At 53.2% G+C, this 17606-nt stretch overlaps 1 protein-coding gene across 1 annotated transcript in view; it reads right to left on the bottom strand.

Annotated features, from left to right (window-relative positions):
- AHRR (aryl hydrocarbon receptor repressor) overlaps positions 1 to 17606 on the bottom strand; it is an 82574-nt gene that overhangs the window by 51664 nt on the left and 13304 nt on the right. The window contains exon 3 of the mRNA XM_078444034.1: positions 14778 to 14959. Within this exon, the coding sequence (XP_078300160.1) occupies positions 14778 to 14959 (182 nt within the window). The remainder of the gene's footprint in view (positions 1 to 14777; positions 14960 to 17606) is intronic.

Raw genomic sequence — 17606 nt, 5'->3', positions numbered from 1 at the left:
ATAGGCCCCGCCCTGTGGGCAGCTAGTCCTCCTGCCCTGCCTGGACTCTGAGGGGCAACCGGGGGCCTCTGAGAGCCCTGGGGACTGGCCTGAAGCCAGCTTTCCGCACCCGGTCCGTCACACAGAGCTCGGGGCCATGTGGCAGACAGAGGAGGCATGAGCCAGGCTGCCCACTCCCAGAAACAAACGGACTCCCTCGGGCTCACGGCTCAGCCTGAACCCTGAAGAAGCCAGCTCCTCCCCGACTCTGAGTCACCCAGCGACCCCAGAGCACCAGCCACAATGAGACTCTCCAACCACTGGTGCTTCTCACTTCATTGGCTTCTTACACCCTCGAGAAGTTTCATTTGGGACACAGAGAATCCGAAAAACCATGGAGACAGTGGCCATCCCTGTCTCCACGCAAGCCGGGGCGGGGGGACGCTTCAGAAGGGAGGGGACACTTCCCCACTTCCCTCGAGGCTGACTGGGACTGCCTGCACCCTGCCAGCTCCTACCCCGCACCCCAACCTCTCCACTATGAGACCTCCATTTCCCTCACACAGGGGAGGCTCAGCAAGGTGCCACCCTGGGCCAAACCACATGCCACTGGGGCTTGGTGTCCCACCACAGTAGCTGCTTAGAGGTCGTGTGGCTGGGTCTGGCCAATGACAGGTGCCAAGTGTTTTTGGCGGAGGAGAAGCTAGAAGACTCCCCTATCTCTGCCTCTGGATGGTGCTGTGATGCTCAGAAAGTGACAGCCAGTTTGTTCCCTGCTCAGGTGAAGCCAACTCCTTTCAGTGCAGATAGGACAGGTAAGCAGGGCAGGTGGGTCCAGGTGCAGGGTGCACTGAATGTGAGAGCCATCTAGAGGTTGGGTAGGACTCCTGCCACCCAGAGTGATTAAAAGCCAGGGGCCCCACTGGAGGCTGGACTGAAACCCCGATTCTGGCCATCTGCAGGTCCTGGAGTGGACGGGCCCATGTCCATTGGCCGGCTGAACCAAACACCTGCCTGGTAAAACGTGGCTTCATTTCGGAGTTGAGCCCTGGGGCCCTGCACAGTGTGTCCCAACTTTCACACTCTGGGTAGCACCCATGGCACGTCTCCTCCTCCTCTTCCTCCTCCTCCTCCAGCCCCAGTCTAGCAGGCCTTCCCGCTAGAGGCCTGCCCCACGCCTTCACGGGTCAGAGCCGATCTCCACACTTGCCTACATGTCCCTATGGAGGCAGATGACGTGACCACGGCTCTGCTCTGCTCTTCCCCGTGCTACACCCAGAGGTCAGGGGTAGAGGGGAAACAAGTGAGCTTGAAGCACCCTGGGGACCCCCGAGGAGCAAGAGTGCCCTCCTATCTCTGCCCAATTCTCATCAGAAGCTAACCTCCGTCCCAGAGCCCCTCAGAGACATGCTTAGCAGAGGAGAGCATACAGCTTAGAGCAGGGAGTTCTGGGAGCCTCACCCTCCTATAAGACAGGCCCAACAACATCGACAGGCTTCATGAGCACACCAGGAAGGTGCTCTTGGCACGCCACCTGGGGGCCTGGGCTGCCCACCTGGAGACTGACAGGTGTAGGACGTGGAGGGCCAGCCACGAGGGAAGGATGGCTGTGTTGACTTGGTTCCATCCACCGCCAGGCCCCCTTCTAGAGGGCCAGCATGAGGTTTCTGGGCCCACGTGTGTTTGGGAGTGGATGGGTGCCCCCGGGAGCCCTGGCTCACCTCTCCCCACACCCGGTCTCTCCAACCAGACCAAGGCCCTGGCAGAGAGCTAGGCAGGTGCTTCCCAGGAGTAGGGGGAGATGGTGGGTGGGGAGCTGCACCCATGGGAGGGCACAGGCTCCCCAACAGGGTCTACAGACCTGCAGTTCTACATCAGTTTCTACATCAAGTTAATGGGCCATCACCTCACAGTTGTCGAGCTTTCAAACCATCCCTCCCTTTACTTTTCGAGGACAAAAAGATTAACTCCTCGTTTTGCTTCTGACAGAGGCAAATGGAGCACACGCGCTGGGAGGGAGGGTTTGCAGTGATTCTTGACGGCCTCAGGCTAGTCACAGAGGTCGCTCCTGGCCTTGCCCTTACCTTCTAAACAGGCTGCTCTCCATACCCAGATGCAGAGGTCTGCCCGGCTCCTGCACAGGGAAGGGCAAAGGGAAACACCGCCCTTAGGCTCTCTGGGCAGGAGGCTGTTGACAAACACAGCCTCATCTAGCCACCAAAGGGTGGGGGGGGGGGGGTCCTGACGACAAGTGGGGAGTGCCCAGGTGGGTGGCAGGCTGAGAGGGAAGAGGGCCCAGTGGCACAGAGTGGCTCTGGGAAGGCCCTTGGCAGCCAAGAGCAGCAAGCTGTGTGCAAAGCATGTGTGGGAAGAGGTGTCTGGGAAGGGGCCAAGATGATGAGGGTCTGGAGAAGCCCCAGTCCTCGCAGAAAACAGGCGGTACCAACTGAGAGGGGCAAAGCGCTGGCCAGGCTGCTCCTGTGGCTGGGGGCTCTGCCCTTCCTGGGGCATCCACAGAGGCCCATCTGTCCTTCACCCCCAGAGTGAGGACGAGCTGGCCCCATCCCTGGGAGGGCAGGCCTCTCAGGCCTGGGGCATGTGCAGACAAGAGTCTCTTAAGGTTCCCATGAAAAGATGTGCTGCCTCAACCTGCACGTTCCCTCTGCAGCCCTGCAGGGACCTCGCCCACTCCAAAGGGCACTCGTCCATGACCTGCTCCAACTCTGCAGGCAGATGGGGGTTTCTGGAGGGATGTTCACCGTGGCCCCTCTCTGTGACACTCCACCTCACCCAGGCTGCAGGCCTGGCCGGAGGAGATCCCCTGAGGGGCAGCATGGGGGCGGGGTGAGGGCAAGCCTGCTGGCCTTCCCTTCTCGGGTGATCCATTCATTCGTTTGAGGCTGGATGTCTCCCCCATGCTGGTGGGGGGTGCACCCCAGCCACGTGCCCACGGTCTTCCCAGGCAGTGCCGCCTCCTATGAATCACAAAATGATTTCATGATTACACACGGGGGCCCCCACAGGCAGGGCACACGGGGACTGACATTTACATCTCTTATTCCCTGCATCATGCCAACCAACCAGGTGGGCCCAGCAGGTAAGAAAACAGGTCCGGAGGGGCGGATGGAGCAGAAGTAACCAAGGGTGTGTGCACACACGGCATGTCCTGTGTGAGGGTGTATATGCTCTATGTTGGGGCCTAGACAACGAGGGAGGGCAGGAGAAACATTGCTTTTGACACGTGGCGTGGGCACATTTTAACAGGAGGCGAAGATGTCTGTGGCCCGTGGAGAGGGGAGGAGAACCAGCAGCCAGGGCAAGGGTCCCAGCAGGTGCAGACTGGCAGGTGCGTGTCCTTGCAGGACCCTTGCAGTGGCAGCCAGTGAGGGGGAAGGGTTAAAGCTGCCATTCAAAGCCTCAAGGTCCCTAGGCAAGAAAAAACATCACGAGTATAAAGAAACACGCTTGTTTCTTGCAAGCTCTGCGTTTAGGGAGTAAGAGCACATTCCAAGATGTACGTTGCATCAAGTTGTTGATTTTCTGTAAAAACTTTCCGTATTTTCCAAAATGTACCAGGCATGCTTTAGAGATTTCACACTTTAGTACGGCTGAAAAGGCACCACAGAAAATGCATTTCCTCAGAGCCAGTGATGAGAGAGAGGCAGTGGCCACCCCATCCACTTTCTCTGGTCAAAAGAACACATTTCCAACCACTTCTGTGTAAGTTGGGTCACATGTCCTGCAGAGAAAGTGCACTCTTTCCTTAAATCCCCAAAGCAAGATATAACCAAAAACAGCTCTTTGGGAAGAAAAAGAGAGGGGAACTTACACACATTGGGGATCCATATCCTTTTCATGGTGTGAAACATCCGGGACAAGCCCACTCGTTAGGCGTTTTTGTTAAGTTTCAACGCATCACGAGAGAAGTACACCAGCGTCAAGCCAAGAGTTCAAGAAACATTTTGTGAAACACGACAAAACATAACCCACACAGCATGCTGGTGCTTTGAGAAAGTCCAATACTTTCTCAACAAATAACTGCGTGGTGTGCAGGTACATGAAGCAGCCCACGAGCCAGTGTGCAGGACCCATGGTCACACCCACAGTCAGCGAGCCCTGGCCTACCCTTGGGTGCTCTGAGCCGCCACGCTGGGGGACTCTTTGCTAGCAAAGAGTCTGGGGCTGTACCTACTGGTCCAGTGTCCTGAGCTCTGGAGAAGCAAAGCTACCAGAGAACGTCTGATTCATGTATAAAGAATGAACTTATAATATATTTGTAAAGAAGCCTCCAGTTACGTAACCTCAAATTTGCAAATAACCTGACAAGGTGGTTGTGTGAATCGTCACCACACGTCACTGTGAAGGAAGCGCTTTCTACCAATCATGCTTCCCTCGTGGTGGATGCTACAGGCTGAAAGGATGTGGAGGCCTCGGTGCCCAGAGCTGTCCAGGTGCACAGGCCTCTGCGGGATGTGGTCGTTCCCTTGCTCAAGCAGGCACCCCTCTCTTTGGCGTCTACGATGCCAGCCCATCCTGGGGGTGTACCTCCTGGGGAGGCTGTCTGGGGTTGACACGAGAAACAGCCTGGAGGAGCGGAGGCGCCGCGGGGGCCTGGCTGCAAGAAAATGAGCCCAGCAGGCGCGCAGAGCTACCAAGGGAGTATCCCCCAGGTGAGACACGGGGCGACCACTCTGCTCGCTCTGTGGCACCCTGCTCCCCCGGTGTTTCCCAGTCCCCACAGCTGCCCACTGGCCTGCTCCCCCCGACCACCAGCACCGCTCAGACCCCGCCTGCAAAACGGCTGATGCTAACGGTGGCTGCGGAAAGTGCTAGCAATTCTCTTGCTTTTTACCAAGGACTGGGTGCCCAAAGAGCCAAGTGCTTCGGGAAGGTTCCAATGGGACTTGCCTGACAAACACACGGGTGTGCCACGCCCTCCCGGGCCCCACCAGCTCCCCCAGGCACGTGCTCTTCACTGGCTCTGGAGCCACCCCCATTCACACCCGCTCTGGAGCCACCCGGGTCCACACCCCAGAACCACTCTTCGGGCCTCCTCCCTCTTCTCACAGCAGCGGGAAGAACGGCGCCATGTGCACCGAAGGCTTTGCCCAGACTCCACTGAGTGTCCCCCAAACACCCTTCAGCTGGGTCGGTCCTACCTCTCCTTGCAGTCTCCTTGTCCTCCTTGACTTCAATGACCCTGAAGATCATTGCCAGCAACTCTGCAAACTGCCCCTCAGTTGGGGGTTGTCCAGTGTTTCCTCAGCTTAGACCACGGTCTACCCACCCTCTCAGGAACATCACCCAAGAGGACATGTTCTCTGCCTCCTGTTGCCCAGCATGTGAGGGGTCAGATTTGGTGGCCTAAGGCAGGTGGTGGGTTTCTCCATTCTAAGTTTTTCCCTTAGGTATGAACTCATACTTGTTGGGAGACGGTTCGAGACTATAAAAATTCCACCTCTGAGCCCACTTTCACCCGCTAATTTTAGTACAGAAATTTCTTGCCTGAGTTATTGCTACAACGGTGAATGACTGATGACTTTGTAAGTCACATCTGTCTTCAGTCACCTTTCCACAGCCCGGGCTTCTTCATCAGCACTCTGTCCTAAGGAGAATTTTGTCTTTTTTTTTAATGTTTATTTTTGAGAGAGAGACAGAGACAGAGAGAAACAGAGAGAGACAGAGAGAGCACTCACAGGAGCAGGGGAGGGTCAGAGACACAGGGAGACACATAATCCAAAGCAGGCTCCAGGCTCTCAGCTGTCAGCACAGAGCCTGACACAGGGCTCAAACCCACAAGCATGAGATCATGACAAGAACCAGTCACACATTTAAAACAACTGAGCCACCCAGGTGCCCCAGGAAAACTTTGTCTTATCATTCATTCATTCATTCACTCATTCATTCGTCTATGCATACATATCAGTGTGGGCTTATGGAATCCTATTTTATTCACTGGGTTATGATCTATTACTATTCTTTTTCATTTTAATGCTGAAATGGTCCAGATTTGGCCAGCGAGAGGCCCCTTGGGATGGCTGTGTCCTGTGGGATGTCTCCATTCCTCTCTGAGCACTGCCTCACTTTCTGGCTTGAGATGCTCTGAGCTTTCCTTGCTCCAACTCTGGAAGGAGGCCCGAGTTCCTTTTGACGGTGAACAGTACCTAGAAACCAAGATCTGAGTGTGAGCTATGCTCACAGCAACCTTAGACCTTGCCAGTGGGCAGAACACACACCTATACACACGTATTTATGTCTATAGCTATCTTTGTATTTTGAAAATGATGAGCTCACACCAGTACCTCCAATTCTAATCCAACATCACAGGATTCAGTACAGAGTGGAATTATTTTTCCTTTAATATTAATTCCTTTAATATTTGGTAGAGATTGCTTTAAAACCCTCTGGGTCTACATTTTAGCTACTGATTCGACTTTTCAAAATAGTCATATGACTATTTAGGGTTTCCATTTCTTCTTGAGTCATTTCTAATGAGCTATATTTCTAGTAATGTATTCATTTGTTTTCCAATTTATTGACAAAAATTTGTTCATAATAGCCTTCAGTTACCTTTCAAATGTGTGCAGCGCCTAGAATCATGTTCCCTTTAGGTCCCTAATACTATTTACTCTTTTTTCCTCATTCAGTTTCACTAGATATTTACAAATTTTATCATTTTAGAGGAACTCTATTGTATGTTTCTTTTCTGTTTCACCAATATCTTCTCTTTTATTATTTGCTTTCTTGGTCTCTTTTTGTTTATTTTGCTTTGCTTTATCAGAACTACTGAACCTAATGCTTAGTTCATTAATTTTCCACCTTTCTTCTTTCATATGTAAACACATAGGGTTATTTATTTCTGAGGATTACTTTAGCTGCATGCCCCACATTTTGATTTGTAAATATTTTCTAAGTTTCATGATGTTTTCTTCTTTCATCTATGAGTTATTTACCAATGTGTTTATTTCCAAATATAAGGGTTTTGAAGTCATCTTTTATTACTGATTTCCAGCTCAAGTGCATTGAGGTCTTATAACATGCATTTGTCATGATTTTGTCTTTTGAAATTTATTGAGACTTGCTTTCATTGGCCAATATGTTTTCAGTATATTTATAAATTCCACGTGGGCTTGAAAAGATGTGAATTCTATAGTTTCAGAGTAGTGTTTTATGTGTGTCCTTTAGATTAACCCTTTTTGCATTGTGAAATCTCCTAGAATCTTTACTGATTTTTATTTATTTGATCTATTAAACACTGAGAAAATAACTTAAAATCTTTCATGGGGATGAATTCATCTGTTTTTCTGTATAGTTCTGTCAATATTTGTTATATATTTTCAAGGTTATGTTACTGGAAGCACATAAATGTAAAATCATTTCAGTGCTGGGTGGCTCAGTTGGTTAAGCATCCAACTCTTGATTTCAGCTCAGGTCATGATTTCACAGTTCATGAGTTTGAGCCCCAGGTCAAAGCTTGGGATTCTCTTTCCCTCTCTCTGCCCTTCCCCTGCTTGTTCTCTCTCTCTCTCAAATAAATCAACTTTAAATAAATAAATAAATAAATAAATAAATAAATAAATAAATACAAACCATTTTGGTGCTTGATAAAATGTTTTCAATTTAAAAAATTTTTATTGATATAAATTTTTAAAATCATTATGTAGTGACTCTCTCATGATCTCCAGTTATGTTTTTTAACCAAAAACTAAATTTTTTTTACATTAAAATGGTTTCATGAGATTTCTTTCAGTTAGCATTTTTCCATCCTTTTTCTTTCAACCTTTCCATGCCATTTGTAAACAGACATAGTAATCCACCCTAATAATCCTTATCTTTCAGTTGTCATGTTTAGTCTATTCACATTTACTGTAATTCATGACACATTTGGGATTTTGTGGTTTCTACTCCCCCTTCCACATCTCTGTTTTCTTCTTTCTTGTCTAAGAATATTGATTACATCTACTTATTCTACTTTGTCTCTCCACTAGTTTTAAGGGAAACCCCATTTCTTTCACCCTGATGATTATTATGGACAGTTTATGATGAATTAGTTAGCCAGCTTCCATAGGACATTAACACAAGAACCACCAAAGTCTGTGGCTCAAGTCTCCCTCTCCACTTTTATGGTTAGGAATTTATTCTCTCTCTCTTGTTCTTCCAACATGGTAGTACTACTGTTTTATACTGTCAGTGTTTGCGTCAATCTGCCCACACGGTCACCACCCTCCTGCTCTTCCATTCATCTCCACTCCAGGTCTCCCACCTGGAATGCCCTTCCTTCTGCATGAAGTACATCCTTCAAAATTTCCTTTAATAGAGGCGCCTGGTGGCTCAGTTGGTTAAGCATCCAACTCTTGATTTTGGCTCAGGTCATGATCTCATGGTTTGTGGAATCGAGCCCTACATCAGGCTCTGTGCTGACAGCATGGAACCCGCATGGGATTCTCTCTCCCTCTCTCTCTCTACCCCTCCCTCACTTGTGTACATGCACTTTCTCAAAAATAAATAAATAAACATTTAAAATTTCCTTTAATAAAACTCTCTTTGGGTTCTCAGCTTCATTTTGTTTTTGGTCTCTGAGTATTCCTTAATCTCCTGCTTGCCCACTGATATATTTTGACAGGTTTCAGATAATTTTATCTTGCATTTTTGGCTGTTAGTAGCAAGATGACTGATTAGTTACTGGCCTATTGTATTGTTGGAAATGGAAGAAGGCGTATATTTGGTAGCAGAATTCTCCCACTAGACTCTAAACGCCTGGGGATGGGGACCATGGCGGATCTTCTGTTTTCTTGCCATATAACAGGTTGTTAATATGGAACTCTTTCTGTCTGAAAGAGTTGAGGTCCCAGGACAACAAAGTGCCAACTACACCCAAGTCCCAAAGTGAGATTCCAGGTGACCAAGGCAGGGTTACAAAGGAGGTGTCAGAAACAAGAGATGCTCAAGGATGGGGGAGGATCTCCTTGGAGGGTCTGTGTTGTGAGTTGCATGCCCCCACCTGTACCCTGAAGACTGGCGTCTCTCTACACTCAAGAAATCCAAAGGACAAAGGTGGGGCCTAAGGCTCCTGGTAGGCACCTGGGCTGCATCCACGTGGGAAGTGCCATCTACCAACCTAGTGGGTCTAAGGTGAGTGTTTCCTGGGGAGCAGGAAATGCCCAACCACTGGCCTGGGATGTCTCAAGTCCTCCAAGAGGGTGCCTGGAGACATGAGCAGAGACTGCAACAGAAGAGGCTAGAGGTACCTTCTGACACCTGAGGCTAAGAAAGAAGGTGCCAGGGACCAGCTGGAGAGGACAGAGTGCCAGTGTTACCAACCGCAGTAGAAGACCCCTCTGGGTCCCCCACTGAGCCTTGCCGGCCAGCTCACGGCAATGCCAGTCATGTAGGACCTCAATGAACCCTCGCCTCTCCTCCCTGATGCTGCTCTGAACCAGAAGGGCAGGAAACCACAGCTACCACTGGGGCAGGACCAAGAGGAGAAGCAGCCAGCCTGAGCCCCCGCCCTTCTGCCTGCTGGAGCTCCAGGTGAGGGCTGGGAGAAGGCTCACACTTGAAAGACAGATCATACTAATACCAAGCTCAGCCTGCATAGGAAGCCAACATGATGGAGTGAAGGGGTGGGGAGGGGACACTGAATTCCCTGGAAGGGACCAGAAACATCCATAGCTGCCCTGGTTCTTCCAGGGGTAGTGGAGGAACCAACCAGAAAGGAGATTTGCTGGGACGGGGAGAGAAAAAAAAAAAAAAATCAAAGCTGTTTTGTGTTGACCCTGAGTTCTGGCTCCTTACCAGGTCTGAGCAGATGCAGGTACCAGAGGGAGGGAGTGAATCGGTGCACAGACCAATGAGTGCTTGCTCCTCTTCCTGGAAGTAGCTAAGATATGGTAAGGTAAATAAAACAGTGCACAGAAGAATCAAGAGTGATCTGAGGAGTGCTGGGGGCCCTTCCTGCGGGGTCAGAAGCTGGTGGCCACAGACAGTAGGACAGGACACTCTATCCTGAATGACCCAACGCTAGCGTGTCTTTGCTGGAAATGCCCCAGGGAACCAATTCTGGAAGGTGTCGGTGTTGGGAAGGAAGGGGTAAGGAAGGTGGTTCCAGCAGCAGATGAGGTGAGAGGCAGCACTGACCCATATCCATGTGCCTGGGGGACAAAGCCCCTGGACGCTCCACATGAGAGGAGAGGGGGCAGGTCCCAACCCTCTTGCCCCCAGAAGGCCCATCTCAGTCAGCCTGGGTCCCTGTAACAAGACACAACGCACGGGCGTGTAAACGGCAGATAAGTATTCCTCACAGCTCTAGAGGCTGAGGCCTGAGATCAGGGCACCAGCAGATTCAGTTTCTGGTGAAATCTTTCCTGGCTTCCTCAGACCAACACTAATCCTGTGGGGTCAGGTCCTCCGCAGGGCCTCATTTAACCTTAATACTCCTTAGAGGCACCATCTCCAAACACAGCCACACCGGGGTGAGGGCCTTGGTGTGTGCATTTGGAGGGATGCACAGGGCTCATCGAGAGAAGGATAACTCTAGTGACAGCTGAAAACTGGTACCACTCAGCTAGCTGTACACGCTTCCGTTGCTGGTCCTAAGACCATCAAGGCAAACTGCCCTCCTGACATGCTGCGCGCGGGCAAGGCCTCTCGGGAAGGTTCTGGGGCACACCCTCCTGACGTGGGCTTCTGGACCCGCCCACCAGGTGAGCAGGGGCCAGGACTCACCCCTGCAGGGCTCCATTTGGCATGTGCAGAATCGAGCCCCACAGGCTGAGCGGAGAAAACACAAAGGGACGGGAGGCCCAGACACGACCCATGGGCAGCACTGACCCAGGGTCGGAATCTCGACGTTCCCACAGACAGCCGAAACTGCTTTTCCACCTCCCCCTTCTCACTTCATTCTGCTTATTGCCCCTGTTGCCCTCTCTGACACTTCTCTCCACAGAGTCAGGAGCCCTGGCTGATGCTCCCATCACAAGAGTCACGGGATGGACACACCATGTGGACGTCGGGTCCGTTACCTGTGAGTGGTGGTTCTCCACCACCTGAGCTTTGCTCCTCTGGCCAGCAAGTGTCCCAGATGAGCCCACACTGCAGAGCTAATGCCTGGGAGGGTGGCCCTAACCAACTACCAGGCTTAAGTGAGGAGGTGCTGGGGCTTCTCAGGCCCCACATCCTGGGGGAGCCCACCTCGAGGGTCCTGTTTGTCCTGACTTCCCCCTTTTTCTCAGCCCCCAATTTCCTATCGTGTGAACGATGAAATCCACAAGACTGGAAAATCCCAGTCTTGCATTTGAGCAGAGGGGTTGATAACGTAGAAGCATTGACTGGCCCCTTGCCTGTGCAAAAACCAGATAAAAAAAAAATTAAAAATTTGCTGCTTTTCAAAAATCCACAAAAGCCAGCACTAAAGTAAACATCACAGGCAAGTTTTCAGGCCTTATTACCATCTGAAGCTGAAATTTTCCAGGTCACATCCTTCCCAAAGGTGACATTTTATGGAAGCTTTAATGAAATTAACTCATCTATTTCTGAGTCAGGAAGTGCAGATTAAGATCCGATTTTTTGCAGGCTGACTTTTTTCTAACTACACAGTGAAAATGAATTCAGGAAACTTCCTACAATTTCCTCTGAACTGTGCAGCTTCAAGGGGATCCCACACTTCAGAACCCTTGACGGAAACGGGGCTGTGGAGAAACCAAGTTTTGCTCTGACACCTGACTGTGACAGTGGCCAGGCAGCCGTGAGCTTTGGGCTGGCCCACCTGCTGCAGGACCTGGGGTCAGCCCTAGCTGCTCGGACAGACCTGAAGGGCGTCCGCGTGCACCGGCGGGAGGCGTGGGGTGGCAGGTCAGGAACATCACTGACCGCTAGTGAAGAGAAGTGAGGCGTTCAGGCAGATACTTGAACAGCTGCCTGAACCCCTAGAAACAGCAGACGGGAGCCTTTCAGAGACCACCAACCCTGGCCTGGCTGGGAACAGCTGGACCCATCCAGAGAAGTGACCTGGTTCCCTCCCAGCCACCCAGCCAGGAGGTCAGGTCTGCAAGGGTGTGTCAATAGGAGGTGAACCACCAACCCCACCCAGGGCAGCTCAAACCTACCCGAGCTGCCTAAAGAGGCCACCGTGGAAGCTGAGGTGGCCGTCTATAACAGAGGGGCTTCACAAAGGCAAGTCTGGGGACCGCGCCCTTGGTGTGGACACCTGGCTCTCCGGCACATTTTGTATGACTTTGTCGACTTACTCATCACATCACAAACCTCCTAGAAAAGCACTCTTATCCTGCACAACACAAAAATGTTCCAAGTCACCTCAGTGAACTGATCTTGTTACCATTGGGGCTCAGAGTGCCTACCAGATAGCCATGGGCATGAGGAGGTAGGCCCCCAGCATGGGAATAGAACCCCTGGGGCCTGGGGATGTGCCCCAGGGCAAAGGGATAGGCCCTGGGCATGGGGATAGAACCCCTGGGGCATGGGGCTGGGGACCCCTGGGGCTCTCAGCTTCTACTCAGAGCACAGATGCTCGGAAGAGCACCCCCAGTTACACCGGTCTTCCCATCTGCGGGCTTTTCTTGGCCCCTCACCTGAGGTCCCAGAGCCACCAAGAACCTGAAATCTAAGATTCCAGCACTTCAAGGAGAGAGGGCCTGAGCCAGACATGTGGACACCGGGAAGGAGAATCCAGACAGTAGACATGGTTTTGAATGTGGCCAGTGAGAAAACACAGCAGCTGCAGCTATGGAGGTTGGGGCACAGGACTGCACTGCATATAGCTGGTCCTGTCACCCGAGGGCCTGGGGATACCCCAGTGCAGCTGGGGAAGGAACACAAAACCCCTCCGTCCCATGGGGAAGGAGCCCAGACCACAGCAAGGAGAATACAAGTGACTAGCAGCCCCCGCCCCTGCCCCGTCCCGAGATGTAGGACCTTGGCAGCAAGGGGCCAGAGCCTTGGACAGACTGGGGTGAGGGGCTGCCTCAGCGCAGCCTGCAGACAGCGCCTACCCCTTGCCTCCTGTGGGAAGCCCACCAGCCCACAAGACCCTCCTGGTGACCTCCACTGAGTGCCACGCACCATTCTCTGTCACCCTACAGAATACTTCAGCGGGAGTGTTTTGTGAGCTTGGGCTCCAGCCATGGAAGTCTGGGTGACGGACACCCAGGTGGCACCCTTTTAACCCAAAGGAAGAGTGCGAGGTTTAGTGAGGAAGACCGACCTGGGCTGAGCGCTGGGTGAGCTCCAGCCCCGGCTGCGAATCCCACGGGGCCACGTCAGGGATGGAAGAGGCAGCACGGGGATGCACAGGGGAACAGGGGAGCAGGGATGCCCCAGAGGGGTCCTGGGCATGGCCGATGTGGCAGCCACCAGCCCTCAGGACCAAGCCTGGCTCAGCAGGCCACATGGCCATCCAGCCCAGTGCACTCGGCCTCCCCGTGATGACAGGTGGCCTTTCCATGATGGGACATCTCAGTGTGGCTCAGGACCAGCCCAGACTACCCACTGGGCTCCACACCCCAGAGCAGAGAGGGCACACACATGGGTGAGCCCCCAGGGTTCTGGGGTGTCAGACGGAGGTTGGGAGGGAGCTCCATGCAGAGCTGTCACACACAGAGCAGGCTCTCCGAGCCCAGTAGTGGTCAGAGGATCTGGGATTCCTGCTCCATGAGAGAAAATGGAGGCCAACGTGTGGGGCCCTTTGGAGGGGCCAGTCGGCAAGGTGCCCAGGTGGAGTATGCACTGGGCAGAACTGCCTGCAGGCCCCTAATGTTTCCTCATGGTGGGGTCTCCGGAGGAAGTTGGGATTGAAGGTAGGCTAAGTCCTCAAGAAAACCGCCCTCCCTCTCCTGGGGGGCTGCAGAAGGCCAGCAATGCACAGTGGCCGAGTCGCACCTCAGACGTGTCTGATTAAGGTGCATTCGGGCCTTGCCATGATCGTCTCAGGGCAAATTGTCCCCACAGGTGTGGGAGCTGGGACAGACCTGGGTTCACATCACCCGAGGACCTCAGCCCTGGCCAGCGTCCTCACTGCAGCCCAGGGTGTTTTGTGCAGCAAAATGAGGATGTGCAAAAACCGACCTCCAAAGCCTTTGGGTAGAGAGTACAGACTCTGCTGTTGGCCACAGCCCCCCCCCCCCCCACTCCCTAGTGCCCAGACCTGCCCCTTTTACACATTTGTCTTACCCACTCCCAAAGACATGTAGTAAGTTGCGATTTGGTAAGAAGTTCAGACTTAATTCGGGACGATGACGGCAGTCATGGGCCCTGAAACAGGGTGGTGACAGCCGCATTTCTTTACCAGGAACTGAGCCAGGACACGTGGAGAATGAGGCCTGGTTGGGAGCATCAGGTATAGGAGAGCACCCATCCCCAGCTACTGCAAGGGACTGACACACCAGGGACCCCTTGTGCAGAGGGGCTGGTGCCTGGCTGGGATCACAGCATCCCCGAGACAGACAAAGCAACAACACGGAAGGATGGCCACCCAATAGTGACACGGGCTAATGGGGGAACACGGCCTCCTGAGCTCAGCCCTGGTCCTGCTTCCCCACAGAGAGGACCTGCCTGGTCCTCTGAAGCCCTGAGGCTGTGGGGAAGCTGAGCAGGGGGAGGGCCAGCCCCTGAGCCTTGCACAGAGCTGCTCTGGGTCATCAGCACTCAGTGCCCGCTGCTCTAAATGATTACCCAAGACAGGGTGCAAACTGGTCCATCCCAGTAAAGTGGGGTGGGCCCGGGTGAGACCGAAGTGGGCCCAGGTGACACCCAGCTGAGCAAAGATGGACAGAAGAGAGTCCTACCTTCAAAGAAGCTCTTCACCCTGAGGTAGCTGACGCTGAGACGCAGGACAGAAAGCTTGTCCAGCTTAGACACGATGTCAGGAGGAAGCGGAAGCAGGCTGGCCAGGTGGTCCAGCTCGGCGTTGAGGCGGTCCCGGTGCCGCTTGGACGGGTTTGACTTCTCAGCCCCCGTGGCCGGCCTCCTGCAGGGAAGCAAGCGCCATCAGACTCGGGGTTTCCCGCCAGGGGCTGTCACCCCATGGAGCACACACCTGTCCCCAGAAGTGACTTTATGGCGTGGATCAGCTTCTAAGTGAGAAAAGGTGCTGAAAAGGACAAAAGGCTCCTGATACTGTGCACACAAGGAAGCTGGGATCCATTACCAGGAAGGGCGCTCAGAGACAGAGAGCAGGTCTCCTTGGACACAGCTGCAGGCAAGCTGTGTGGCTCCAGCACATTTCTTGACCTCTCTGTGCTAACTTTTCCCCAAGTGTGAGGAGGATCCCTGGCCCCAGGCTGCATGTGCTCAGCCTCTTCCAGGCTTTTCTTAAACGCAGGACCTTTTCAGGACCTGCAGTCCAGGTGTGACTGATGCTTCTGGGCCTCAGTTTCTCCTCTACACAGCAGGGCTGAACGGGTCCGAGGAGGGGGTAACAGAGGACCCTTGGGCTCCTGGGCGCTGTCCCACCCGCCCTTCTGAAGCCCTGACGTCATGGGCTGTGCCTCTGTGAGGTGGCTGGTGGCCTGGGTTCCATTGCCCTTTGCCCCACAACAGATCTGCTCTCCCCCACGAGGGGGATCCCCCTGCCCAGGGCTTCCCTGTCCACCATCCTGGTAGAGGGCAGAGCTGACCTCCTCATCTGACCCTCTTACCACCCCCCCCCCCCCACTGCCGGATGACAGTCCCTCTCCTCTGACCCTAACTGCCCTCACAGAAACAGCTCCATACAGGCCCTTCTTAAACATCACCCACATCAAAGCATCTGAACCTAAAGTGGCAGCCAGAGTTGGGTGGAGAGGCGGCAGGGGGAGGGGCTGTTGGCGCTGGACCCAGGTTGCCTGGCTCCCAGGGCCAACCCTCCCTGGGGTCATGGCACCTGGGAGGCTGGAGGGCTCCTGTTTTTAGGGGCTGAGGTCTCTTTGGTCTAGGAGTTCCTGTTTGTCCCTGTGTGTTCACTTACAAGTGTGGTGAGACCCAGCAATCCGTCTGTCAGGAGGGGCCCGCAGCACAAACCTACTTTGCAGAGTCTGAGGGCCCCTGGCCACAAAAGCACAGAGAAGCCCGATGCCCCAATCCCAGAGGCCACTTCTTTGTTTGCTTTGAGGTACAATTCACATAACACTAAGCCTTTCAAAATGGACATTCACCTCCATCAAGTCCCAAACATTTCATGGCTCCAGATGAAACCCTAACCCATTCAGTAGTTTCTCCCGGTCTCCCTCCAGCACCCCTGGCAACCACAAGCTGCCCTCTGTCTCCGCGGCTCTGCCTGTTCTAGACATTTCACACACGTGCAGCCACACAGTGTGAGACTTTCCACGTCTGGCTTCTTCCACTTAGCATCATGTCTCCAAGTAGCTGTGGTGCAGCATCCATCAGGACCGCATTCCTTCTTCTGGGTGAATAACACTCCGTCGTGTGGATGGACCACATTTGCTCACCTGTTCACGACTCGATGGAAGTCCGGCCAGCTTTCACTCGACGGACATCGTACACGATGCCGTATGACCCTAAGACCCTGCTCACGCCTAATTTTCAGTTCTCTCAGTGCACGCCCGGGAGTGCACAGCCGGGTCAGTGTGGTCACTCCGTTTCACCTTCTGAGGAGCTGCCAGAGTAGCGGCTGCACCCAAAGACATCACCACCAGCACCGGGTGAGGGTTCGGCGCTTCACACCCTCGTGGACACATCAGTTTCCTTTTTCTGTAGAACAGCCATTTTCGCAGGCGTGAAGAAGTGCCTCACTGCGGTTTGACCGGTATTTTCCTTAATGGCCAGTAATGGTCACCCTTTCACATGCTTGTTGGGCGTCTGTGTGTCTTCTTTGGAGAAATGTCTCCCCAAGTCCTTTGCCCATTTTTCAACTGGGTTGTCTTTTTAATGTTGAGTTGTAGGAGTTCCTTATATTCTTGATAGAAGCCCTTTATCAGATACATGATTTACAAATATTCCTCCTATATCTTTGCTTTTTTCACTTTCTGCTGTTTTTCTTCCTTAATGAGGCATATGCCCCCAAATCACTCATGCTGCTGGGCAAAATTTAAACCGGCAGGAGGCCTGGAGATAAACTAAGTGGCTCCAGTGTGGGCTGGCACCTGCTGGCTAGAGCAGAGCCCCCCACCCCCACCCCAGTCAGTGAAAGACACCCGAGGCCTCCCCAGAGACACAGGAGCACTCAGGGCAGGTATGAGGGTCAGAGAAGGGGAGACACTGGGAGACCGGCAGGTGGCCCCTGCTGAAACCTCACCTCTGTGCAGGGCTGGGGGGGGGGAGCTGCTCCCCTGTCTCCCCGGACAGCCTGTGCCTGAAGATGAGCTGAGCCATGATATTTCTCCTACCCCTGCCCTCTTGGGGCACCTGCGGGAGGGACACTCCTGCTGGAGAAATGGGCGTCGGAAGAGCCCCTTCAAAGTTTCTCACAACACTGGCTGTCCCGTGACGCATCTCCGCCACCCCATTCCCCAGCCCCATGGGCCAGAGCAGGAACCACCCCACCCCACGCCCACGGGCACGAGAGGGGATGGGGGTTGAGGGGCTTCAGGCTCAGGCCCAGGGGCATGTGGAGTAAGTTCCAAGTCCCTGGGCAGAGACTCAGCAGGTGATAGGAGACAAGGACCAGTGCCATTAGC

Source organism: Panthera onca, chromosome A1 (genome assembly GCF_046562875.1).
Source record: "Panthera onca isolate mPanOnc1 chromosome A1, mPanOnc1 haplotype 2, whole genome shotgun sequence".
Taxonomy (NCBI): domain Eukaryota; kingdom Metazoa; phylum Chordata; class Mammalia; order Carnivora; family Felidae; genus Panthera; species Panthera onca.
Note: the sequence above shows the minus strand (reverse complement) of the source record. Positions and strands in the feature narration are given on the sequence as shown.